Below are 27,475 nucleotides of genomic sequence, written 5' to 3'. Positions count from 1 at the left end.
TGACTGAAATGTGTGGATACCCAGGAAGACCCCACATCCAACCCAGAGACATAAAAAAATCCAGGAGTTTGCCAAAACTTACCTGAGAAGCCAAAAACCTTTTGAAGAATGTTCTCTGGTCAGATGAGATATAAGTAGAGTTTTTTGGAAAAAGGCATCAACGTAGAGTTTAGAGGGAAAAAACAAAGCCTTCAAAGAAAAGAACACGGTCCCCACAGTCAAACACGGCGGAGGTTCCCTGATGGTTTGGGGTTGCTTCGTTGCCTCTGGCACTGGACTGCTTGACCGTGTGCGTGCAATTATGAAGTTTGAAGACTACCAACAAATTTTGCAGCATAATGTTGGGACCCATGTGAGAAAGTTGGGTCTCCTTCAGAGGTCATGGTCTTTCAGCAGGACAATGACCCAAAACACACTTCAAAAAGCACTAGAAAATGGTTTGAGAGAAAGCACTGGAGACTTGTCAAGTGGCCAGCAATGAGTCCAGACCTGAATCCCATAAAACACCTGTGGAGAGATCTGAAAATGGCAGTTTGGAGATGGCACCCTTCAAATCTCAAGAGACCTGGAGCAGTTGGCCAAAGAAGAATGGTCTAAAATTCCAGCAGAGCATTGTAAGAAACTCATTGATGGATACCGGAAGCAGTTGTTCGCAGTTATTTTGTCTAAAGATTGTGTTACAAAGTATTAGACTGAGGGTGCCAATACTTTTGTCCGGCCCATTTTTGGAGTTTTGTGTAAAATGATAATGATTTTTTTTCATTCTCTTTTGTGTTTTTTCATTGCAAGCAAAATGAATTAAGATATCACTACCAAAGCCTTTGTAATTGCAATCATTTTCTGGGAGAAATTGAGCATTATCTGACAGAATTGCAGGGGTGTCAATACTTTTGGCCAGCACTGTACACTTGGTGGTAAATATACAGTGGGTCAGTGTACTTAAGCCAGCACAGTATATCTTGTTAGAGAGTTGGCACTGTCCCTGTCAGTCATCATCTGTAGCCGAGCCCGCAAGTACAAACACATATACTAATACATACTGTATATCATTCTTGGCGGAGGTAAGAAAATGACATTTGCGCATGTTGACTCAGGTTTGGAAAAGGTCAGAAAGGCAGAGGCAAACGCCAAACCCTCACTCTACGAGCTTTAACCCTTTAAGGTCCGGGCCTATTTTGTCCGATTTTGCATGTCTTTGATGTTGCCTTTAGGTTTCAAAGAAAAAAAATGTTCACAATGGCCTGGTTGGGTCCCTGTTTTCAGGACATCATAACCCTCATGTCCAAACTGTTGTTTTCTTCACTTACCAAATATAATCAGCATTTTGGACCAAAAAAGACAACAATTTTTTGGGGTCAAAATTTGTAATATTGATGTCATATTGAAAACAGAACATGCTCAACGAACCGTTTTGAAGCTTGATAATATTCATGCAAATTGTTAGGATAAACATTCAACAGAAAAAAATAAGACTGAATAGTTTTATATTTGATAATTCAACAGCAGGTATTGTCATAGGCGTTTTTGGCCTTTACACATACTATGGTCAAAACAGGTTATATACTGTAGACTAACAGTGTAAAATAGTTGAAAAAAAATATACATATATACCATCTAACACAAAAAGGGTTTGGAGGATATCTCTTTGTGAGGTTTGGTATTGCAGCAGTGGCGCCACGAGGGGGTGGCCAGGGGTGGCCACGGCCCCCCCTATAAATTTGTTGGCCACCCCGCCTGCCAGTAAAGTATTAAATTGTTGTAGCATCAGTTATGCATTTCATCCCAAATGCACAGCCAGGCAAGCCGCTGCTCCTCACCTTCACAGTAGTCCCCCCGCCACACCTCCGCTGCTGTTGCGCGCTCCGACAGCAACGGTTTAGTGCGCGCGACAAGGTAGCACAATTCGATGGGCAGCTTATTTCGGTGAACACCACAAATGTAAAGAGAGAAGACTGAGAGGACTACAAGTAAGTATATAAGTCAGAATACCTTTGTAAAAGAAGAAAGGGAAGTATGTGCCATTGTAACATGTGCTTGTTTAGAGCTAAATTGTGCTGTTACACACCTGTTACAGCAGCTTTTTGACGTGGTTTCAACTTGTGTAACGGCGTTACGTAGCTAACGCTAGCTGCTGCTGGTCAATTTTCAGACGAGATTTTAAGATTTTAAGTGGCCCCATCTGGCCACCCCTATGAAAAAATTCTGGAGGTGCCACTGTATTGCAGCCATCACCTTATAAAAAGTGCATACTGTTCTTACAATCACAGTTCTCGAACACACACATCTATATGCGGAAAACACAGGCAAGGCTGGAAAAGCAGTTTCTGCTCTTGCACCCCTCTTTAAAATAAACTGCTGTATTTTAAGCCAAAGAACTGTTGTTTTTGATAGAACAATATGTTTATATGCTGCCATAGCAGTTTCATGGCGCGTTAAGCCCCCCAAATATTTTTAATATGTCCGTTTTACCCTGGAGACCCCCGTTTACAAACACAGCGCAACCGCTTTTGTTTCAACTCAGCCATAAAAAGAAATAATCATATTTATTAGAGCTGGGAATCTTTGGGCACCTAACGATTCGATTACGATTACGATTCAGAGGCTCCGATTCGATTATAAAACGATTATTGATGCACCCCCCTCCTTTTTTTTTTTTTTTTTTTTTTTTTTTTTTAAATATAAAATAAAGTTTTGTACATTAGTTCCAAAATTGTCCAAAAATACTCTCAGGCTAAACCAAACTACTATTTCAGTATCAAGTTAACATATAGCAGTAAACAAATATACAAAAATAACATTAAATAAAAAAAACTCCAGTCCCCATTCTGTATCAGCAGCTTTAAACTACATTCAATTAATTTAATGTTGTGAATCAACCGTTAAAGTTGTTAAAATTGCTCCCGTTATTCCATAATTTCCCTTTTGTCTACTTTTGACATGTGAAAGTTTTAAAACTATTTTAAAGATAGATTCAAGTCAATATTTTACCGATTTAGGAGTATTTTAGATAAAAAGTTAATTAGGTTTGCTTGGAAGGTTCGCTACAACAGCATTGTTTACTGCTACTGTTTACTGCTTTAAGATGGCGGCCGTTTACTAACGCCCGCATCTAGCTTTTTGCAGATGTGCTGCTACCGCTACCAAGTCTATAATCCATCTAGTCCTATGTAAATGATATCTACCGTAACATTATGTAGCTTAGCTGTACTTGTAGCAGCTTTTCGGCAGCAGTCAGGTATGTTGTTGTGTTTTTTTATCTCGTGGCATGAGTTGAGCTAGAGCCGTGAGTTGAGCGTTGGCATTACCCGAGGGGCCGGTTAATGAGAAGCATAATGTTTAGCTACTCCCGCTCCGTTCCGTCCCGAAGTCCGCGCGGCGCGCTGAGTGTGTTGTACTTCTGCTTTACTTGGCATATTTCAATAATCGGAATTTGGATGTTTGTGAATCGTTCTCGAATCTTCCACGGCCGAATCGCGAATAATCTAAGAATCGGAAATTTTGCACACCTCTAATATTTATTATTCGAAATGTCTGTCATTCTTAGCTTAGAATCATTAATTGGTGTCTAATATTTAGTTTAAAAAAGAAACAACTTTAAAAAGATTATTCACTCGCATATTTTAAACTTTTAAATAAATTACGTCACAATGAAAAAATAGCGTTTGTAAAAAGGTCACGGATATCTACCTCATAACTATCGCTTAATTGTATTTTTTCGGTTACTGTCGTATTTACCCCGATATTTTAGATGATTAAAAGTTGATCCAAACAAAGAAAAAATGGAAGGAAAAAAAACAGTTAAAAGGGTAAATATTTGAAAAAGAAAATCTCGACCACTCCTTGATGTCTGCGATTTTTGCATTGCGACCCTTGTTATATTACCGTGTTTCACCCATAAAATCCCCAAAAGGTCCAGCTGTGGCCAGTCACAGCTGTGTCTTGACACTCTGTGAGACATGCTACACTGAGTTTTTGTATTGAAACAAGGCAAGTACGCGATAGTATCACGTTAAAATCATAGTGTCCTTAAATATGCACTCTCATGCTCTCACCTTGAGTTAGGGCTGAGGGGTTTCAAATTTTTTTTTGAATGTCCTCCTGTTCAAAAATTTTCTTCCCCCAGAAAATTGAAATTTTTAGCTTTCCAATGATGTATCACACATGCATATAGGACAGTTTTTAAATTTGGCCAAATTGGGGTCTCATAGCAGAACTTCAAGTCACCTGAGTGTTTTCCGCCATATAAAATTTGAAAAGATTGATTTTGGGAAAAAAATTGAATTCAAATATATGTCACTCATTTTCACCCTGGAACAAGACACGCTACATCACACACCCAACTCTTACGGAGTGTCGGTCCCTCCTTCCGCGCTTTGCGCACTGTTGTCACTCTTCTCACTCGCCGACTCATCCGAAGAAAACAATGACAATTCTGGCCAATCGTCTTCCTAGAGTTGATGAAATAATGCTTTAGCTTGTGCTAAATTTAGCTTTCGATTCATTCCGCGTGTTTCACAAGTCGCTTGCTCAATCCAACCAGCTGTGGCTCGCTACCTCGCATCCCTCTCGTCTTATTGCCGTTCGAGGCGCCACCTATTAAAAATGTTCACATTGACTCCTGGGATATGTAGTTTTATGTGGTGCTTTCCATTTTGAAAAAGGACAAGAAATTATGGAAATATGGAGATAAACACATGGTCCGTGCAACATTTTTATGTTTGTTTATGAGGGCAATGAAACTATAAAACTAAAAGGACTTTATTTCCCATTTTACTTGGTCGATTGACTTCAAGTAAAGACGACAATGAACCGCAACTTTCAAACGAGACCCACCAGCGGCACGTAGGTGACGTAATTACAACGTGACGAGGCTTCAAGTATGACATGCGCGCAGGACGCGTGGGCGTGTCCCACGACTTTCAAGGGTTAAAGCCTTCGGTCCTACTATAGAATAGAGCAGGGGGAGCGTTCTGATCCGCTCCCCCCTTCGGCCATCCCACCGTTCCATTGCTGCCTGCTTCACACACTTGGTTTAGAGACGCAGCACATTGCACTGCATGTGGAACACACTGGTAGTTCCGCCTTAACGGGCCTGCTATTGGATCAGGTGCATGACACGACGAGTGCTAGGAGCCCCACAACAAGCCACAGTACGGGGAGGTTGTGCATCACTCCTGTTGTCCTATTTGTTGTTGTGCCATTGTTGTGGTAGTTGCCCGCCGCCGCCGTTGTTGTTGATGTCCTTCCCTCCTCTGTAGACTATTTGGAATAGATGGTAAATCAGCTTCTCCCTTCCCTACTGGTAAAAAGACATCGTCAGCTGTCGTCTGCATGTGTGCAAAACCTGTATGCAAGGGGCAGACGAGGTTTTCTGCATTCACAGACCTTTAAGAGAGTTTTCCGAGGTTGGATAAAAGAAAATGTCTTGACAGTTGAACTTCCAAAGTAGGCATATGCCAGTATGAGATTCTGACGATATGATAACCTTAAGCAAAAATATCACGGTTTCACGGTATTGCAATTACAGCTCTAAAATAGGTTACTTTGAGATATCTAGGTAAAAAAAAAAAAAATCAATTCTAAATAAAATTATAATAAATGCAGTCCTTTAAGTGAGCACAGCCACAGCTCATCATTATTACCATCAGAAAAAAAAAATGAATTATTTTCCATAAAAAGCACGCGTGTATGACTCGTATCATGTTTACATTATACACACACTCTCTTTCTCAACACAGAGAGTTGCCCGAGAGAAAAAAACACGTTTTACCACCGCTAGACACACTAAACACACTGGAGTTAACTCGTAGCTGGTGGGAAACATTCATGATAATGTTTATAACTAGAGATGTCCCGATCGATCGGGATGGGGCATACCGATCGATCGGGTCTGATCACGTCATTTTCAAAGTATCGGAATCGGCAAAAAATATCGGACATGCCTTTTAAAATTTTTTTTTTTTTAAATTAAATTGTTTTCTAATTTTATTTAACGTTACAGACAACAAATCTTCCAGTCTTTAGTTTAAGCTTAAGGTAGGGTTATCAAATTTATCGCGTTAACGGCGAGAATTAATATTTTTTACACTTATCACGTTACAATATTTAACGCAATTAACACATGCGCTGCATGTCACACTCACGCATTGTCGCGTTCAATCTATAATAGCGCCGTTTTACCCATACACTATATTGAGCTAAAAGGCAGTGTAAAATGAGTAGAGTGAATTTTGGCAGCCTTTGAAGCCTTTCTTTAAATGGCTAAAGCCTTACAATGGGGGGAAAGTTCAGGAGTTTCACCTCCTCCAGCCATCGCGTAGCACAGCTGACTCACTGACTCTGAGCAACAACCAATGGAAGAGGGCTGAGCTTTTCAGCTGCAAGCGAGGGAATTTTTTGCGGTTTTGAAACTGACGTTTTCATACCACGGTATACCTTGAAACCGGTTATCGGCACATGCCTACTCCAAAGTTAAAAATAATTAATTCAGCATAAATTTGAGCAAGTAAATGGGTCTGTGAATGTCAACACCTCTGAAGACCTCTTTGTATTCGAGCAACATGGAGCAGACCCATCCTCACTTCAGCATCTGTTTTAGATTCAAACTAAACTGGTGTCAAGGAACAATGTTGAAGTTCAGGGCAATGGCACTGTCTAATAGAAAAAAAGTACTTTGCTGTCATCATCCAGTGAATCGCAGATTCACAGTAGGGATTCCGAGTGGTCAACAATCATACTTGCCAACAACCCCCCTCCCCTCCCAAATTTTTTTTGCAAGAGGTTTTTTTTTTGGGGGGGGGGGGGGGGGGGGGGTTCTGTGCAATTTTCAAATCTGTAAAACCTTTTTCTCTATAGGAAAAGTGATAGTGTAGACAGGCCAAAATTCAATGCTAAAATCATTAGTAAGTGAGCCACAAATGGTGGCAAAGCACTACTATCCTATCGGACAGAAGCTCGTCCCTTCACTTCGGGATAGTTCCTTGGCACCAAAATGTCGCTTAGCAATACTTGCACAATGAAACTGTAACTAAAGCTAGGTTCATACCGCAGGTCTTAATGCATAAATCCGATTTTTTTTCGTGTTTTTCCGACTCGAGTCAGGCATTAATTTGACATCAGGCATTTATTTGACAGTCTGAAGGGTCGCATAAAAGTGGACCATTTCGATCCGATCTAGGTCACTTTTCGTATGTGATTAAAATGCGATCTGGGCCACATTTTTCGAGAATGTGGCTGCGGTCTGGAATTCATGCAGCGATTACGTCAGCAAAGACCGAGAGAGACAGGGCGCTACGTTAGCGATGGAGCTGTGCATTAGTGTTAGCACTTAGCTTGAACACGGCTTTTAGGAAAGAAGCGAGCTTGACAACAGTTATAAAAAAAATAAAATAAAATTGGTGGTGGTGGGGGGCGGGGGGATAAGCCTTGAGGGGCAGTTTACATGGTGACTCTCCGAGAAGACGAAAAATGTCATGTTTGAATTTATATGGGCCATTCGAACAATGTTGCAATTCCGCATGAAAATGATGTAGTATTCATGCCAGGCCCTAGTGGGTAGTGCAGATTTACAAGGCGACAGCAAATGATGCACTTTGACCCCACCAAAGTTCCTCAGCCTGGAAAAGAATATGCCCGCCCACTCGAAGCGATGGCATTTTTATTTTGTTCAAAAAGGCACAAAAAGAAACATTCAACATTTTTAATATAAAAATATTTTTAAAACAGTAAATTAAAGCCGACATTCCGCCATATTTTCTGATTTCACTGTTTATTAGCACTCTGCGCACGCCCAATGTGACGTGTACGAGTGCTGACGTTATCGGCGCAGTGTCGCGCCGTGGGAGCCTTTGATATGCATGCTGAGATAGCCCTCTCAATCCCCCGCAATCGAATTCTTCCACTTTGGAGGCAGGATTCAGAATTTTTCGTCTTCGCCGACACCATATGCACGCGAGGCAACTCCGCAACACAGTCAGTGCGTCTTCGTGTCGCAGAGTCGCCATGTAAACTGCCCCTGAGAATACTCTGTTTTCTTTCTGTGCTCCAAATGAGCAATATTTCAAGATTGCTTACACGGCCGAGAGTCGGGGTAAACTGTCTGTATATGTGTGCACGTGCATGCTATCAATCCATATAAATTTTGAATATAAGGCTAAACAGGGATTATTTATGTCTGGTATTTGTGTCCTCCTTTTGGAAATCAAAATATAATTACTGTAGAATGACGTTGAGCCAGCATTTGTTTTGATGCTCCTGCGCATGCGGGTCAGTTGGCACAGCACATCTGGGACTGCGAATTAGTGCGCATGCGTGATACTTGAACGGGCTCAATGGACAAAGGCAATCTGAAAGGGCACGCTAAAAAACAGATATGACAAAAATTGAGCATTAAGACTTGTGGTATGAACCTAGCCTTAGTGAATCGCGGCTATGCGGGTTTACGCTGTATTTCAAAGTTGTTCACCAACGTTATCTTGAAAAAACGGACGAGCTGAGTGAGGCTGCACGTTCATGTTGCACTAGCCGCGTGGCAGATGAAATGTTGGTAAACACTAACATGTGTTTCTTATCTCCTCGTAAGAAATGTGAAGAAGCGGCGCTACGACCCCAACGCCACAGCCATTTAACTCCGAAGAGGCAAACGCCGATCACTGACGGACTCCTCCGAGGCGTCTTTAGTTTGCTACCCGACAGCTGGACTGCACTTATTGCTGCTGACCTTCGGCATTAGATTTACTTGAATAATAATAATACATATTAAAAAAAGAAAAGAATATAGTGGACATTTTAACAAATTCCAGTGTAGTGACATTAGACGCGCGCAACCTTTTAGCCTTTTCACATCACCCATCACACGCAAGCCTGATCTGTAGAATGACGGAGCTCCTCTACCGCCTCCTTTTTCAGTGCCAGTGCACAGGTGCCGAGTCGGGTTCCACGCTGCTCTCACACCCGGCACCTGCTCTCTACGCGTCAGGCGCTAATACTGGCCCTCTGGCATGAAGAGCGCCTCTCCACGGGCTCTGCATGGCTGCGTAAGCTGTGAATATTCAGCAAAAACACATCCTTCCAAAGGGAGAGGAAATCAATGCTGGAGGAAAAAGCCTCATTCAAACGACCGTATGACACTGGGCTGCATGTGAGAAACAGGCCATAGAGTGAATGCTGTCGAAAATTGTACATAATTCTAGCATTTCATCTTTGAAATGATTTTCCAATGACTTTTTTTGTTTACATTAGCATGTTTTATAGCAGGCTATTAAAACATTAATAATTCAGATGCGGGGCCAAAAATGTAAACCTCTGGCGCCTCGTCGTGGGGCGGCCAAGAGAAGCATGTCAGCTCTAGCCAGATTAGGTGCGACACACGGTCCCGTCGCAGTATTGAAGTTGAAGAAAAAGCCAAAGAAGCAATCACCATGAACATATGGATGTTGCACACGGAGCACTTTGCCCTCTGTCGTGTCCAGCCGGGGCTCACCCATCAATGCACCACCACATCCGGCTTAGCCTTTTACCCTCTTCGTAGGTTTCAAGTCGACAGGAAACGCTGCATGCAATCACTATTCTATAGTGGGCTTATAATAATTCTATATGGGAGTCCCCCAGGATCTGTAAGAAAATATGCTACAAAAAAAAAAAAAAAAAAAAAAAAAAGATAAGGTGCATGTCAACAATGAAACATTTAACTTTTATTTACTATGCAACGGAGAGATATTGCACAAAAGGGACAAGATGTGGAATTTGAAAGAAAAAAAAACTTTCCGCTAATCATCAAATTCTATATTTGGCCTCTCCTTCATCTTGTTCCATTTTGCTTCAAAGACAAAACACTAAAAAGAGCTTACTCATATTTTCAATGGCGAGAAAGCAATTGAGAGCACTTCTTTATGCGTGTGTGTGTGCGCGCGTGTGTCCCATCTGATGTTTTTAATCATATTCACACTAAATGGTGCCTGTACATACCGAGGTCTCGTGCAGGGTTCTTCTCGTTGTCCTCTCCAGATGGTGGTGGGTGTGTTTCCTCCATGTCCCTCATCTGCTTGTCCACAGTCCTCTCTCACTGCATCATGTACACTTGAACTAGTCAATAAACTACTGACTCATTTTAACTCTTTCTCTTCTTTTTCACTTGTTTTTTTCTCTGACACCTTTCCTCAACAGCTACCGGCAGCATATGTGAACTTAAATATCCTGTGAACTGAAATCCTAGACTTGTCTCTAAATATACTATACAATAAGGGTGTAACAGTACATGTATTTGTATTGAACCGTTTCGGTACGTGGTACTCGGTTCGGAACGGAGGCGTACCAAACGAGTTTCTAACGTAATGTAACCCTTACTTTTCGAGGCTGCGAGTCGATCGGGTTACAGTTTCTTGGTGTAGATTATATTTACTCCGTCTTCTCTACTATAACGCAGACCAAAACGGTAGGACAGTATAACCCAGAAACGTCAACGGCGCGACAACGTGGCCACCGCGAGAACGCAGTGAAACGCGGGCGTTAGAGTCAATCAGCCAATGCACACCAGTCGCAGTGCGGCCGCGTGTTAGACGCGTCCCAGAAGCGGCTCAACACGACGCATGTGAAAAGAACGGCAGAGTTTATTATTTGACGCTACACGCGACCCTCCTGCATCAATACTACTACCGGTAGCTAGGATCGGGCAGAACGGAAGTCAATCGTGTAAAAAGATGGTGGATCCGGTCGATTTTCAAACTAATATGCAATCGTAACCTACTTTTTGACTCCATCAGATCTCTTGAGTGGTAGATCGGGACACAGTTGACTTGTCTTTGTTGATTTACTGCTGTCTTCTCTGCTTTAGTAATAACCAACACGGCCCCGTGTTCAATACAAAACCTTCCTACCACAACAAAACAAGTAGGAACTAATATTCACATAGGAACTAAAGTTATACAACATAAAATATACAATATAAATGAATACTACATCACTTTTGTAAAATATAAACACATAATAAAATAAATAATAGCCCATTTAAATAAAATAAATTGAAATGAGCTAAAACACCTGTAATTAAATGATTAGAATAATACACAGATCCTGCTTACACAATTAAATTTATAAACTTCTGTGTGGCACTTTAACTTGAGAAAATCCACCAATAAAGCTTTTGAAAACCGTTCATGAGAAGAAAAAAAAATCATTGAGGCATTTCATTTGTAAAATACATGTTAAAATCTTTGTCATTGGGATTGCTTTTCTCTGTAGCACAGGACTTCTTTTTTCAGAAAGAAAGCTGACCAATACGTGTGGTCTGAAAGGCAAATTGTTGTTGGATTATCTTTAAATACCCGCTACTTTTTGAGCAAAATTCTAGCTTTGTATAGGCTAATGTTCCTATTGTTGAAAGCACAAAGGTGTGTAATAAACAACTAGCACATTTATATTTTGCATTTTGTTTTCTTACTGTACCGAAAATGAACCAAACCGTGACCTCAAAACCGAGGTACGTACCGAACCGAGATTTTTGTGTACCGTTACACCCCTATTATACATGTTTGAAAACAATTGCTTAAACGTACATGAAGGCTGAGAACTATCTAGTCTTTCACTGTGGATGTACAGTGCTTACCAAAAATATTGGCACCCCTTCAATTCTGTCAGATAATGCTCAATTTCTCCCAGAAAATGATTGCAATTGCAAATGCTTTGGCAGTAATCTTCATTTATTTTGCTTGCAATGAAAAAACACAAAAGAGAATGAAAAAAAATAAATAAAAAATCATTATTATTTTACACAAAACTCCAAAAATGGGCCAGACAAAAGTATTGGCACCCTTAGCCTAATACTTGGTAGCGCAACCTTTAGGCAAAAGAACTGCGAACAACCGCTTCCAGTATCCATCAATGAGTTTCTTACAATGCTCTGCTGGAGTTTTAAGACCAGGGGTCCCCAGCCTTTTTTGCACCATGGACCGTGTTATTTGGGTCTTTTTTTCCACGGACAGGTGTTCTGACAAATTTTCCAACCCATCAAAAATTGCAACGATGCGGTTCTGGGCATGTGCGTAACGTTAAACATAGCCGCAAATGCAGTGATTCCAAAGTAAACATTACAAACTTTCTTTAAAGAAAGGAATATTAAGTTACGTGTGATCATGGAGGGACATGTAGAAAAGTTCTCCTCAGATAAATCCTGCCATGTTAGCTGCACACAACAACTGCACACCGCTCTCTCACCATTTACGACTTCGCCTTGTCGTTAAGCATTAATTAAGAAGCCCGCTTCACAAAGATACGAAATTGTAGCAAGGTTTTCAATGCTCTCGTAGCGATGTCAGGATATTCCGGAATGACTTTAATCCAGAACCTCGGTAGAGTTGTTGTCTCAAATGTACGTTTAAGGTCGCCGTCATTTGCGATCTCTACAAGCTGATCCTCCTGTTGCACAGACGTGCTCGAATCACTCGGTTTATTCACAAATGGGTCACGAATCCACTCCTTCGTAGTTCGTGGGTCTTCGAGGTTGTAGGCTGATCTTCTGGCTCGTCAGATGCCCTTTTCGCCGTAAAAAATATATCCTAAGACGTCTGTTATCTAGTCATCTTCGCTCGTGTGGGGGCTAATTATTTCCGGGAACAAATGTGATGGCCTGCGGCCTTGCAATACGTTATTATCGAGGACATAGATATATTATATACACAAAACAAGATGTACTGCTAGTAGTCCAATCAATGGATTTCTATGATGACATTCTAATCTATCCTGTAGTATTATATCTAGAGTAGACAGGTATATTGGTGTGTTAAACAGGGGCACAGGGTTAATTTGGCCAGAATGCAGTCATTAATAAATTATTATTTCTTTGCGGCCCGGTAGCAAATGCGCCATGGACTTTACCAGTCCGCGGCCCGGCAAATGAGGACCCCTGTTTTAGATCATTCTTCTTTGGCCAACTTCTCCAGTTCTTGGAGATTTGAAGGGTGGCTCCTCCAAACTGCCCTTTTCAGATCTCTCCACAGGTGAGAGATTCAGGTCTGGACTCAATGCTGGACTCATTGCTAGCCACTTTTGAAGTTTCCAGTGCTTTTTCCCAAACCATTTTCTAGTGCTTTTTGAAGTGTGTTTCGGATCATTGACCCATGACATCTGAAGGAGACCCACCTTTCGCACACTGGGCCCTACATTATGCTGCAAAACTTGTTGGTAGTCTTCAGACTTCATAATGCCATGCACACGGTCAAGCAGTCCAGTGCCAGAGGCAGCAAAGCAGCCCCAAAACATCAGGGAACCTCCGCCGTTTGACTGTGGGGACTCTGTTCTTTTCTTTGAAGACCTCGTTTTTTTCCCTGTAAACTCTATGTTGAGGCCTTTTCACAAAAAGCTCTACTTCTGTGTCATCTGACCAGAGAACATTCTTCCAAAAAGTTTTTGGCCTTCTCAGGTAAGTTTTGGCAAACTCCAGCCTGGCTTTTTTATGTCTCGGTCAGAAGTGAAGTAGCTTTTTTTTTTTTTTTTTTTTTTTTTTTTTTTTTTTAAATTTAGAGTAGTATACCTTTTCATTCAGATGCCGACGGATAGTACGGGTTGACACTGTTGTACCCTCGAAATGCAGCAGGACAGCTTGGACTTGTTTGGATGTTAGTCGAGGTTCTTTATCCACCATCCGCACAATCTTTCGTTGAAATCTCTCGTCAATTTTTCCTTTCCGTCCACATCAAGGGAGGTTAGCCACAGTGCCATGGCCTTTACACTTATTGATGACACTTCGCACGGTAGACACAGGAACATTCAGGTCTTTGGAGATGGACTTGTAGCCTTGAGATTGCCCGTGCTTCCTCACAATTTTGCTTCTCAAGTCCTCAGACAGTTCTTTGGTCTTCTTTCTTTTGTCCATGCTCAATGTGGTACATACAAGGACACCGGACAGAGGTTGAGTCAACTTTATCCATTTTAACTGGCTGCAAGTGTGATTTAGTTATTGCCACCACCTGCTATGTGCCACAGGTAAGTAACAGGTGCTGTTGATTACACAAATTAGAGAAGCATCACATGATTTTTCAAATGGTGCCAATACTTTTGTCCGGCCCATTTTTGGAGTTTTGTGTATAATTTCATTTATTTTTTCCCATTCTCTTATGTGTATTTTCATTGCAAGCAAAATAAATGAAGATATTACTACCAAAGCATTTGTAATTGCAATCATTTTCTCAGAGAAATTGAGCATTAACTGACGGAATTTCAGGGGTGCCAATACTTTTCGCCAGCACTGTATAGGGTGCTGAAAACTGGTGCAACTTGATTTTCATGCAGGCGGAAACCTTACTTGCCAGGTTGGACTAACACATATGAGGAAACGCTATAGATGCTACTTGAATTATAAAATTTTGAACAATACACAAGAAGATTAGCAATACATATAAATTTCGTATAACAATACTCAACATTATATTTTCTGCTCCATGAACATGACCATTTAATGTTTATGTAACCTTTATCTTAGTATGCCATCAAGATATGATTTTTATTTGCAGAGCATAAGTTATGATCCTTAAAGAAATGTACTACAGGCAGAGGTGGGTAGAGTAGCCACAAATTGTACTCAAGTAAGAGTAGCGTGACTCCGAAATAATATTACTCAAGTAAACATAAAAGTAGTCATCCAAAAAATGTACTCAAGTACAAGTAAAAAAAGTATTTGTTGAAACGATTACTCAAGTAATGAGTAACATTGTAACTGCTTACAATTTTTTTTTTTTTTAAACACTTTTTTTTTCTCAGCACAAAGTTATCTATATGAACTGTTGTTACAATGATAGTGTACAATAACCCATTACATAACCACACTAAGCCAAAGAAATGAAGAAGAAAAAAAATCAATCAAAAAAATTGAATTCCAGCGAGAGAAAAAAATTACAGAGATGAAGCATTATTCGTCCAAAGAGCATGAGTGCCCTATAGTGGAGATAATAGTTCCTAGTCTGAACAATGAAAACTGTGGTTCCTTCATGGTTACCAATATGAAATTAAAAGGATCATATCGTAAACAGTACCTAGATCTTGCCATGCCTCCTCCTCCAGCAGTGTCGCTGCCGTCCTGCAGTTCTGGTGTCAGGTACCACCCGCTGTCATCTCTGGTTCTCATGTGTCCGCCTAAGAAGCGCCCTTTTCGGCTTGGGAGCGTCATGATGCCTGCCCCAACCTCCGGTTCTTCCATGGCCGCTGACAATGTGTCTTTCTCAAACTGGGCTCAAACAGCCACCCGCTGTCATCTTGGATTCTCATGTGTCTGCCCGAGAAGCACCCTTTTTGGCTCCAGGGAGTCATGTTGCCTGCCCCAACCTCTGTTTCTTCCCTGGCCGACAATGCGATGTTTTTGGACTTTCCTCTTCTTTGTTCTCATGCTACTGCTGCTTCTCCCCCGGCACCGACTCCTCTTGCAAGTCCCGATCTGGTATTTTTAATTCGGACTGCGGGCTCGCGTTAAGAGGCGACTTGAACGGCCATGATGTCCCCCCTCTCTCGCCTCCCTATTCTTTCCATAGCGCCCTTTTCTCTGAGCAAAGCGGCTCACTCGCGAGTACAGGCCAAAGTTTTTATCGGCCCGAATAATCATTCAATATAACGGCATTTAACACAATGTACCTCACAATTTTTTTTTTTTTTTTTTACTTGATCTTATTATTATGATGTATAATACATGTTTTTGGACAGTTATTTTGTATTTAGAGGTACTGAAAGGATTAATTCCGATTTACATCGCCAGCCTAGAAGTGGAACTCGCTCGTAACCCGGGGAATACCATGTGGCTGTGCTCTACTCGACTGCACGCCGCTCTCTCACTGTTAAAGTCTACCCCGTGCCGTTAAGCATTTATTTATGTCGTGTTCATGTTGCACATGTATATTTATGGTCTAACTTAATTATTTAGCACCTTTGGATAATATTGATTCCAACTGATTATAAAGAGTGCTTAATAACCGCCACAAAAGCTTCGGGAGTATAATCTGATAAGTGAGAAAAATCTGACAACCCCTATGGAGGACCAGGAGTGCAAAAATTAAATAAATAAATACATTATTAAATGTGTCATTAAAATGCTTCAGTTTCAATATTTATTTACTTCAATTTTTAATTTCAATTTATTTCAATTTTTATTTATATATTTCACTTTTTATTTATTTATTTAAATTTGGGTTTAATTCAAAATTTTTTTACATTTGTATTTATTTCCACATTTATTTATTACAATATTTGTTTATTTATTTCATTCTTGCACTCTTGTTCTCCTTGCACCACATTAAATAATTTTATCTGTCATCGGCTCATCAAACTCGGTGGGCGGCCGTGAACTAGACGGGGTTTGAGTTAAGCGAGTCAAGCTACGTGGCTCTCGAATCAAGCTAGTGCTCCTTGCTTCCCAACATGGCAGTACTGAGGTTCTGCATGAGATTTCTCGGGATTTAATAACGGACGTTAGATTTAGCAGAACATGTTGACGCAGGACATTTGGACTCTGAGCAAATGGCTTACAAAGCACAGCAGTTTTTTCGCGAGAGAGACCTCATGCAGAACCTCAGCAATTGCTGCCATGCTGTCATGTTAGGAAGCAATTAGGGAATGGGAGCAATTAGGTATGTTTTTTCTGTGAAAATCTGAAGATTAGTTTGAAAATAATCCATGAGAAAAACAGCAGGTTTGACCGTTTTCAAACAATCACAGACGGATTTTTTTATTTGTCAAAGACAGATTTTATTTTTTTTTGTGAGTGAACTTAATTTTACAGGTACATTTTGTTTCTCCTTAAGTTTATTAATGTATGATTTTTTTTTCTTTATTCTTTGTATATTACAATGACGAATCCCAGCAGGAACATTTCAAGTTGGCCGCTCACTGTGAAGATAATAACACCTGATGTCATATGTGTACCTGACATTTCAGTAAAAGCACAGAAATGGAATTGTGTTCACGCATAATTTAAAAAAAAAATTTTTATACTGAATCAATTTTCCATTCAGTCCGGTGTTGTGTTCAAACTCGAATTTAAATACTTACAGTGTATCACAAAGGTGAGTACACCCCTCACATTTCTGCAGATATTTAAGTATATCTTTTCATGGGACAACACTGAAAAAATGACACTTTGACACAATGAAAAGTAGTCTGTGTGCAGCTTATATAATAGAGTTCATTCATGTTCCCCTCAAAATATAGCCATTAATATCTAAACCCCTGGCAACAAAAGTGAGTACACTGCACGGGAACTACGTACATTCCTAAATGTCCAAATTGAGTACTGCTTGTCATTTTACCTCCAAAATGTCATGTGACTCATTACAGGAGGGCTGTCAGCATTGCTGCGGGCGTATCATATTCAATGGATGACGATCTTGGCGAAAAAGCAGTCCTAAGCAGGCTGATTTAGAATTCCCCTCAAGAATGATGGGAAACAAAAAAACGCTTATTTTCAAATTATTATTATAAATATTCATGTAAGTTAATTTTATTGCTGATACTGCGTTTCGGGGTCATCAACATGTTGTGCCCCTCCCTGCCCTAAAGTCAAACTCTGCCTATGACCTGAGGGTGGAGGGAGGCTACCCTCTCCTACTGGGGTAAATCCCAATGTACAGGCACCACATTGGGCCTGAAATAAGTTTTCCCACACCTGCTCGGTGCCTTTCACTATGAAAACAAACTGATTAGAGGTGACCCCGACAATATTTAGTCAGAACTTCTCAACCTCACGCACTAGCTCAGGCTCCTTCACTACACGAGAGGTGAAATCCTACATGCCTAGACCTAGCTTCTGCAGCCGGGGATCGTCAACGTTCTCTCCTTTCGCCACTACCCATCTTTCACCGACCATGCTGAAAAAGGCTATAACTCATGGAAGATTTTTCCAAAATGCAAACATAATGATAATCGCATTTTCATGAAAAAATATAATTATTCAAGAAATTCAAACACATTAATTTGCAATATTTCAGATTGTGCATGATAATCTGAGTGGGTGTAGTTAAATGTGATCTTTCCACTTTTACTGTAATGGAGGTAATATTTTAACTAGGGCTGTCAAATGATTAACATTTTTATTCGAGTTAATCACATCTCAAAAATTAATTAATCGTAATTAATCGCAATTCAAACCATCTATAAAATATGCCATATTTTTCTGTAAATTATTGTTGGAATGGAAAGATAAGACACAAGACGGATATTTACATTCTGTACAAAAGTACTGTATTTGTTTATCATAACAAATCAACAAGATGGCATTAACATTAACAATCTGTTAAAGCGATCCATGGATAGAAAGTCATGTTGTTCTTAAAAGATAAATGTTAGAACAAGTTATAGAAATTTTATACTAAAACCCCTCTTAATGTTTTCGTTTTAATAAAATTTGTAAATTTTCAATCAAAAAAATAAACTAGTAGCTCGCCATTGTTGATGTCAATAATTACACAATGCTCATGGTGCTGAAACCCATAAAATCAGTCACACCCAAGCGCCAGCAGAGGGCGACAAAACACAAGTAACAAGTGGACATGACACTGTGCTGTCATTTTAATCTGTTTGAGCGGGGCATGTGAGTTAATTGCATCAAATATTTTAACGTGATTAATTAAAAAAAAACATTTTACCGCCCGTCAATGCAATAATTTTGACAGCCCTAATTTTAACACTTTACTGGTAATTGATTTTGTATTTGTGGTTTAGTACTTATTAATAAAATAAAATCACAGACAAATCACTGCAAGGGCGTAGGTTTGCATAGGGACGGTAGAGCCATAACACTACCAACTTTTGTCTGTCACCGGCCGCTTGTAGCCTATTGAGCTGCGGTATGACAAGACATGCTGCTCGCGTTGAGCCGAGGAGAGACAAGCTGATGGGAGATCAGGCATATATGTTAGTCTGTGGGGAGCAGGTGCGCGAGGCTGAACAGACTCTGGTCTGGCGTCTGGATTTATCTTAGGTTTACAACCCACTGTGTATTATAGCAAACGCTAATACGAATGGATGTTTAGTTATACTGTTTTGTTGCTTAGCAGGCAGGCATAGCACTCTCAGTTGTATTGAATTGTCGCCTACATGGTTCAATAGATGGAAATTGTTTATATTGTGTCACATCACATTATGGTCTGTTAAATTTAACTGTCCATCTCAAATTAAATCATTTGAAATTTGACACTGTCATTGCTTGCAAAGCGTTAAAAGTACTGGGGTGGGGTGGGAAGGAGGGGGCCCCTATAATGGTCTCTTGTCCCCAGGCCGCTGCAAGTCTGTTGACTGCATCCCATCCCCCCCCCCCCCCCCCCTCCTGCACTAGTTGACAATATGTGCGCATTTATTGCATTCTTCTAAGTGGTTGAAGAAATATTTCTATCCTTCTTTTTCTCCATGGGTATATCTTTTCCTCCACACATCCATGACTATACAACACAGTCGCTCACTTTGATTTACTTAGATTGAGCCCCATGCATTTGTAACAATCAAGTTAAGTGATAAGTGCTTGCAAAAGGAAGAGGCAGAGACGTCACCGAGGACTGTCATTGAACACTTGTCTTATTCACACTTTAAGTGGTAAGTGGACCATTTGAAGTGTATTTAGGCGATGATGCATTTAAAGGCCAAACTCTGCCTGTTGCTCAATGGGCCCTACAGATGGCCCCCCTGGTGGTCACTATCTTCGTGCTGAGCTGCGTGTGCGCGGTACCCCTGCACCTCCAGGTGGACCACCGCCAGGTGGACCCCTTGACCGTGCCCCGCGCCAACCCGCAGTGCTGGGACTCGGCTTCGGCTCTGCTCCTGGAGATGCGCTCGCCCAGGCTGGCCGACACGGTGCCAGAGTTTTGGGACCTGATGGTGATCCTCCGGACGTCGGACGATGACAAACACGCCACGCTCTTCTGGGACCTGGCGCGGGTCTTCTGGGAACTCTACTTGGACTGTGTCATGTCCAGGAGCCACGGCCTCGGACGCCGGCATGTCACCAGCGTGCACTCGCTCACCACGGACAGTGAGTATAGCCCATCAAGAATATTCGTTATTAAATCACTTTATTACGATTTCAGTACAGCTACAGTACTTATCATGCTTTTTTAAACATATACATTTTATAAGCAATGATGACAAACTCCTTTTCAAAATAATTTAACTTTTAGAAATTGCCTCGAATAAAGTAATAAAGTTTAATGATGGTGACTTTTAATCTTATTTTATCGTAACTCATTAGATCCATTCAGCCTTTTCTGTCATGAGAAGTTAAAAATCACCCATTCAACAAATAATTACAAATGTAATCTAAATTTGGCCAGGATATTTTTGAGCGTTTACTTTGTATCTCTGTTGGCATTAGATATAATAAAGGTGCACAAGGGCGTAGGTTTGGTGTCAACATTGGTAGGGACGATATAACAGCATGAACTGCATGTGAAGTTTTTTGCTGGGGACGAGACATTAATAAGACCAAACAGATTATTGAACTGGGGTCAGGGGCTACATTTCTCATGAATAGGAACCTAATACGGTAATTGATATGCCAAATGATCAATGCAAAAAAAATATTTTAAAAAATCTATTGATTTATACTAACTTTCACGTGCATCCCATCTAGTGACCCCCCTGTTCAATTCAAAACTGCTTAAGAAACATTTTGAAAACTTCCAGAATAAATGACCGGATTTTATTAGCATTTAAATTTAATTTAAATTAAATTTTTGCAATTTAAATTGCAATATTTGAACGTAAATTATATTAACATGCACAATAACTACAAACTTGTAAATAATCTTTTAACTATCCAATAATGCAAAATATAAAGATTTGTCTTATAAGACCACTCAACATTATCTGTCGCAATAAAGAAATTAAATATAACTGAAAAAAAAAAAACTTCTTTGTCAGGGTATAATAAAAATGGAGCCTTCGTTCAGGTAAAACACTACTGCTTTTGTCCACAAGTACAGCCAACCTCAACAAAATATGAAAACTTTTGACCTCGATTATGATTAATGTATGATTATCTGGGAAAAAAAATAAAAAGTCTGCGAAGGCTGCAAATAAAAACCTTTTCTAAATAAATATAGTAGAAAATAAATAAATAAATTTTAAATAAATACAAGTCATCAGCCAATCAAATGTGTGTTTGGGGGGGGGGGGGGGGGGGGTGGACCGGCACATTCCGCAAGTGAAAAGGGGTAAATGTAAGTCTGAACATAATGAAAATGAGTCATTTAATAATGGTAGGGTCAATTATATCCTTACAACATATAGGAAGACAATCGGGTGATTCAAAATGAATGTGCCAAAATCATAACACAACATGTCATAAAAAGAAAAACATTACAAAACTCTAGCTTGGACGCATGCATTTCAAGTTTTATTCCATGTTTTATAAGTGCTGAAACTACTACTACTACTGCAAACTACTACTTACAAGTACTGCAGTGTGGCAAAATAAATCAAGTAGGTCTGTCAAACGATTAAAATTTTTAATCGAGTTAATTACAGCTTAAAAATTAATTAATCGTAATTAATCGCAATTAATCGCAATTCAAACATCTATAAAATATGCCATATTTTTCTGTAAATTATTGTTGGAATGGAAAGATAAGACAAGATGGATCTATACATTCAACATACGGTACATAAGGACTGTATTTGTTTATTATAACAATAAATCAACAAGATGGCATTAACATTATTAACATTCTGTTAAAGTGATCCATGGATAGAAAGACTTGTAGTTCTTAAAAGATGAATATTAGTACAAGTTATAGAAATGTTATATTAAAACGCCTCTTAATGTTTTCGTTTTAATAAAATTTGTAAAATTTTCAATCAAAAAATAAACTAGTAGCCCTATTCTGTCCTCAATGTGTGTGAGTACACAAATTGACAGATAGCGAACATAAGTTCCAAAAAGAAATCAGACGGTGTGGCAATGTTGCATGGGCTTTACTGAAGTCATCTCTTTTTGACAGGAGCACGTTTCTTGTATTTTTGTAAAACTGAAAATAACAAGGCAATGTGTCAATAACTTGCATAAATCACAAAATAACATAAAATGTACACACACGTGTCCATTTGAGCAGTAGCACTAGCCAATTAGCTCACAAGCATCTAACAATGTAACTGCATTTCACCATATATGTGAACAAATTCAAATACACATCATCAATAACTATCTAATGCTCATGAATATAAACAAAGGAGGAATATAATTCACAAGCGATGCATGTATTAGACACAAACAGTGTGATGGGGCTATGAGAACTGCCACTGAATACTGGATGCGGACGCTAGCTGGTCTGAATAGCACTGTCTATTAGTGTGAGTTCGCGTCGACATATATACACGTCAGAAAAGCGCGCCGAAACCCAAATAATCAGCTGCACTGAATCGCCAGCAGAGGGCGACATTACGCCACATAACATATGCAAGTCACACCCAAGCGCCAGCAGAGGGCGGAAAAACTCCATAAAACACAATTAACAAGTTGGCCCTTCACTGTACTGACATTTAAATCTGTCTGAGCGGGCCTAGTGCGTTAATTGCGTCAAATATTTTAACGTGATTAATTTAAAAAATTAATTAACGCCCGTTAACGCGATAATTTTGACAGCCCTAAAATCAAGATATTACTACCAAAGCATTTGTAATTGCAATCATTTTCTGGGAGAAATTCAGCATTATCTGACAGAATTGCAGGGGTGCCAATACACTTGGCCAGCAGTGTACGTAATAATAAATGTATGTCATGTCATGTGTTTGCCACAGGATAGCAGTAATACACATTTTAGAGAGAGCCATAGAGCCAAAAATAATACATTAAGTAATGTGTAAAACTTGAAATGATGTTCAACACATGTGTCTAAGCTAGAGTTTTGTAATGTTTTTCATTTATGACATGTTGTGTTCTGATTTTGGCACATTCATTTTGAATGACCTTATAATGCAAATAAGGTTGCTTAAAAGTTGGTGGGGACAATTTGAGTATCCGGAAAAGTTGGTCGTCTTATGTCCCTACGGTCCCTATGCAAACCTACGCCCTTGATTTTATGTGCACTCCAATGTTTGCATAAACTGTACAGAATTCCAAAAGTACTCAATTCAATTCAAAATACTTTATTTGTCCCTGTGGGGCAATTGAAGGCACATAATAGTGCATTTAATTGTGGGCAGGATTACTACATATCAAAAACAACATGTTGGTTGGAAGATAATATACATGAGAGGTGTGTACAAATTTAAGACAAGAAAAAAAAATACTGGAAAAACTAATTACAATGAAATAATAATATTGTTATTTACCAGTATTGAATGTTTAATGTCATTTGGAGCTAAAATGGATATTGAATTACTTTATTTAGTAATATACATACTTCATGAATTAGATTGTTATCATTACAATATACTGTATACCTGCACATACATTGCTCGACCCGGTAAAACGTACTACAATAACCTGAAGTATGTTTGTGTGTGTGTGTGTGTGTTTGTGTGTGCTTATCCAGAATCTTTCAAAATCAACAGCTCAGGAGAAAACTGGCGGTTGTGGCTGAGCTTTCGAGTGAGACACAAAGATCACATCAAAACTACGAAGAGGAAAAATTAATACATGCTAATAAAACTCCATGACACCACTTACTAACTGGATGTTTGTAGTTTATTTACCATTTTTGTATTTTCTTTCTCATTAGTTTATTTTTTAAATACAGTCATGTGAAAAAAATAGGACACCCTATGGAAGCCTGCATGTTTTCTAACATATTTGGTCATATGGATATTTAATATCAATTTTAACAATCTTGAGAGATTAAAGTAATCGAACTAAACAATTAAAATTGAAAAAAGTTACTTTACTTTCTGTAAAATGTAATTTTAAATAAATGCAATTTCTGTTGAGGAATAAATTAGGACACGCCCACATTTAATCCCACTTAAAATGGCTAAAATCACACACAAGTGTATCACATCAGGTGCACATGATTACAACAACATTACCCAGTATTTTGAAGTAGGCTTGCCCCTGACTGTTGAAGTGAGAGAAAACACCGTGGTGAGATTAAAGAAACTGTCTGAGGCCTTCAGGAAGAAGATTGTAGACGCTTATGAGTCTGGTAAGGGATTTCAAAAGATCTCGAAAGAATATAAAATCAGCCATTTCACTGTCCGGAAAATATTCTACTAGTGGAGGACATTCAAAACAACTGCCAACATGCCCAGGTCTGGCCGTCCAAGCAAGTTCACACCGAGAGCAGCCCGCAAGATGCTAAAAGAAGTCTCCAAAAATGCTAAAACGTCATCGCGGGACCTACAGCAGGCTCTTGATACTGTTGATGTGAAAGTGCATGCCTCTACAATCAGAAACAGACTTAACAAGTTTAACCTTCATGGGAAGTGTGCAAGGAAGAAGTTTACCAGAGTGAATGTAGACAAAAACCAGGACTTCTGGAATAATGTTCTTTGGGCAGATGAATCTAACACTCAATTATTTAGACACCAGAACAGAGGACATGTTTGGCGTAAACCCAATACAGCATTACAGGAAAAGAATCTCATACCAACTGTGAATCATGGAGGTGGAAATGTCATGGTTTGGGGATGCTTTGCTGTAGCAGGACCTGGCCAGCTCACCATCATAGAATCCACCATGAATTCTATTGTGTATCAGAGGGTGCTTGAGGAACATGTGAGATCATCTGTGAAAAAATTAAAGCTGAAGCAAAACTGGACCCTGCAACATGACAATAACCCAAAACATACCAGTAAATCCACCAAGGACTGGCTGAAAAGGAGGAAATGAGTTCTGGAGTGACCGAGTAAAAGCCCAGATCTTAATCCCATTGAGATGCTGTGGGGTGATTTGAAACTGGCTGTACATGCAAGAAACCCCTCAAACATCTCACAGCTGAAAGTATTCTGCGTTGAGGAGTGGGGCAAACTTTCTTCAGACCAATGTCAAAGACCGGTAGATGGCTACAGAAAGCGTCTTACTGAAGTTATTTCAGCCAAAGGGTGTAACACTAGCTATTTGGCGGTAGGGTGTCCTAACTTTTTCCTCAGTTAAAATATGCATTTTTGTTGATATATTTTGTTTAATGAGTAAAACAATGTTATATTTTGTTGTTTACCAGCAATTAAATCACTTTCTTTTCCAGAGATAAAGAAAAACAAGCTCGGACATTAATATGTGAACATTCCTCAATAAAGAACTGAATATTTCATGGGGTGTCCTAATTTTTTCACATGGCTATATCTGTTTGAAATCGTCACCAATGTCATCAAGAGGTAAGAAAAAGGAATTATTTTAACATCTGCAAGTTGTTGCCACACAAGTGAATGATGAGTATTGTTACTCACTTCTTATCTCTTCCTCAAAGATGAAGTAACGAGTTTGTGAAAGGCCGTAAATTTATGCTAAACATTGTGGTTTAAAGTCCCCCTATCGCATCAGGGGGGTACTTTACGGAGTTTGATAGATTGTACTTCACTGAGCCACAACTTTTTTTTCTTTTTTTTTTTTTTTTTTTGGGGGGGGGGTAAAAAGAAGAAGAACAACAAAAAAAGCGCAAACCACAGTTTTAATCCTATTTAGCTGTTGGCCAGGAAGCCGGTGTCAGTAAAGGGAACAGATGTAAACAGGCGAGGTTTTTTCACGTGCAGTGCTCTCATCCGTCTAGTTTAATTGCTATGGCGGTCACCATTTTTGGTTTTTTTTTCCTCCAAGAAATTCAACATTTTTTATCGGAAAATTGGTTAATACTTGTATTCTGAACAATGGTTAAAATGTGTTGAGTAGGAAATTCCTCCAACACAAACACTGCCGGTATGAAAAAGAATCTGAACATTTTGGAATTTCTCACATTTCTGCATAAAATCACAATCTAATGTGATCTGATTTTTGTCAAAATCACACGGATGAAAGAAACAGTGTCTGCTTTAACTAAAACCACCCAAACATTTAAAGGTTTTCGTATATTAGGCCTGGGAGCTTGAGGGTCCTGCGCAGGATCTTAGCTGTCCCTAGGATTGCACTCCTCTGAACAGAGACCTTGGACATTGTTCCTGGTATCTGTTGGAGCCATGCACCCAGCTTGAGGGTTACTGCCCCTAGAGTCCCGATCACTACTGGCACCACTGTTGCTTTCACTCCCCAAATTTTCTCCAACTCTTCCTTCAACCCTTGATATTTCTCCAGCTTTTCGTGTTCTTTTTTGCTACAGTGAGTGTAGTCATAGATGTGATTGCTACATCTATCACTACTGCTGTCTTAGTAGTGTAATATACATACATATATATATATATATATATATATATATATATATATATATATACACACAGTGGGGAGAACAAGTATTTGATACACAGTCAATGGGAAAACCCATTGGCAGTGTATCAAATACTTGTTCTCCCCACTGTATGTATACAACAGCCCCAAAACATCACTGCTCTAGAAGAGATCTGCATGGAGGAATGGGCCAAAATGCCAGCAACAGTGTCTGAAAAGCTTGTGAAGAGTTACAGAAAACGTTTGGCCTCCGTTATTGCCAACAAAGGGTACATAACAAAGTATTGAGATGAACTTTTGGTATAGACCAAATACTTATTTTCCACCATGATTTGCAAATAAATTCTTTAAAAATCAAACAATGTGATTTTCTGTTTTTTTTCCCACATTCTGTCTCTCATGGTTGAGGTTTACCCATGTTGACACTTACAGGCCTCTCTAATATTTTCAAGTGGGAGAACTTGCACAATTAGTGGTTGACTAAATACTTATTTGCCCCACTGTATATACTGTATATATATATATATATATATATATATATATATATATATATATATATATATATATATATATATATATATATACACACACATTAGGGCTGTCAAACGATTAAATATTTTTAATCAAGTTAATCACAGCTTAAAAATTAATTAATCGTAATTAATCGCAGGTCAAACCATCTATAAAATATGCCATTTACCATATTTTTCTGTAAATTATTATTGGAATGGATATTTAATATAAAATTTCTATAACTTGTACTAACATTTTTCTTTTAAGAACTACAAGTCTTTCTATCCATGGATCGCTTTAACAGAATGTTAATAATGTTAATGCCATCTTGTTGATTTATTGTTATAATAAATAAATAGTCCTTATGTACTGAATTTTGAATGTACATATCCATCTTGTGTCTTATCTTTCTTTCCAACAATAATTTACAGAAAAATATGGCATATTTTATAGAAGTTTTGAATTGCGATTAATCACGATTAATTAATTTTTAAGCTATAATTAACTCGATTAAAAATTTTAATCGTTTGAAAGCCCTAATATATATATATATATATACTTTGTATATACAGTATATACAGTGGGGCAAATATAATATATATAACATACCGATAATATAATATATGTCCCTAATTACCGCGAAAAACGAGGAATCATTGTATTCTCTAAAATGTTGCTGTTTATTGCTCA

At 39.1% G+C, this 27,475-nt stretch overlaps 2 protein-coding genes across 3 annotated transcripts in view; both read left to right on the top strand.

Moving 5' to 3' along the window:
- LOC130926664 (disintegrin and metalloproteinase domain-containing protein 23) overlaps positions 1 to 11,637 on the top strand; it is a 79,924-nt gene extending 68,287 nt beyond the window's left edge. For both annotated transcript variants that reach the window (XM_057851708.1, XM_057851709.1), the window contains exon 26: positions 8,582 to 11,637. In XM_057851708.1, coding sequence (XP_057707691.1) covers positions 8,582 to 8,627 — 46 coding nt within the window. In that variant the 3' untranslated portion in view covers positions 8,628 to 11,637. The remainder of the gene's footprint in view (positions 1 to 8,581) is intronic.
- A 7,779-nt stretch (positions 11,638 to 19,416) lies between these two features.
- LOC130927565 (protein FAM237A-like) lies at positions 19,417 to 23,615 on the top strand. The gene is made up of 2 exons (XM_057853501.1): positions 19,417 to 19,996; positions 23,496 to 23,615. Exons 1-2 carry the CDS (start codon positions 19,642 to 19,644, stop codon positions 23,594 to 23,596), a joined length of 456 nt encoding a protein of 151 aa, XP_057709484.1. The 5' UTR covers positions 19,417 to 19,641; the 3' UTR covers positions 23,597 to 23,615.
- Positions 23,616 to 27,475: the final 3,860 nt, after the last annotated feature.

The sequence above is a fragment of the Corythoichthys intestinalis genome, chromosome 12 (genome assembly GCF_030265065.1).
Source record: "Corythoichthys intestinalis isolate RoL2023-P3 chromosome 12, ASM3026506v1, whole genome shotgun sequence".
NCBI lineage: Eukaryota > Metazoa > Chordata > Actinopteri > Syngnathiformes > Syngnathidae > Corythoichthys > Corythoichthys intestinalis.
The sequence above is the reverse complement of the archived record's forward strand: the minus strand, read 5'-3'. Positions and strand labels throughout refer to the sequence as shown.

Coding starts and splice junctions, on each gene's coding strand:
- LOC130927565 (XM_057853501.1), top strand. CDS start 19,642: ATGGCCCCCCTGGTGGTCACTATCTTCGTGCTGAGCTGCGTGTGCGCG. Junction 19,997..23,495: donor GCACTCGCTCACCACGGACA/GTGAGTATAGCC, acceptor GTGCTTATCCAG/AATCTTTCAAAATCAACAGC.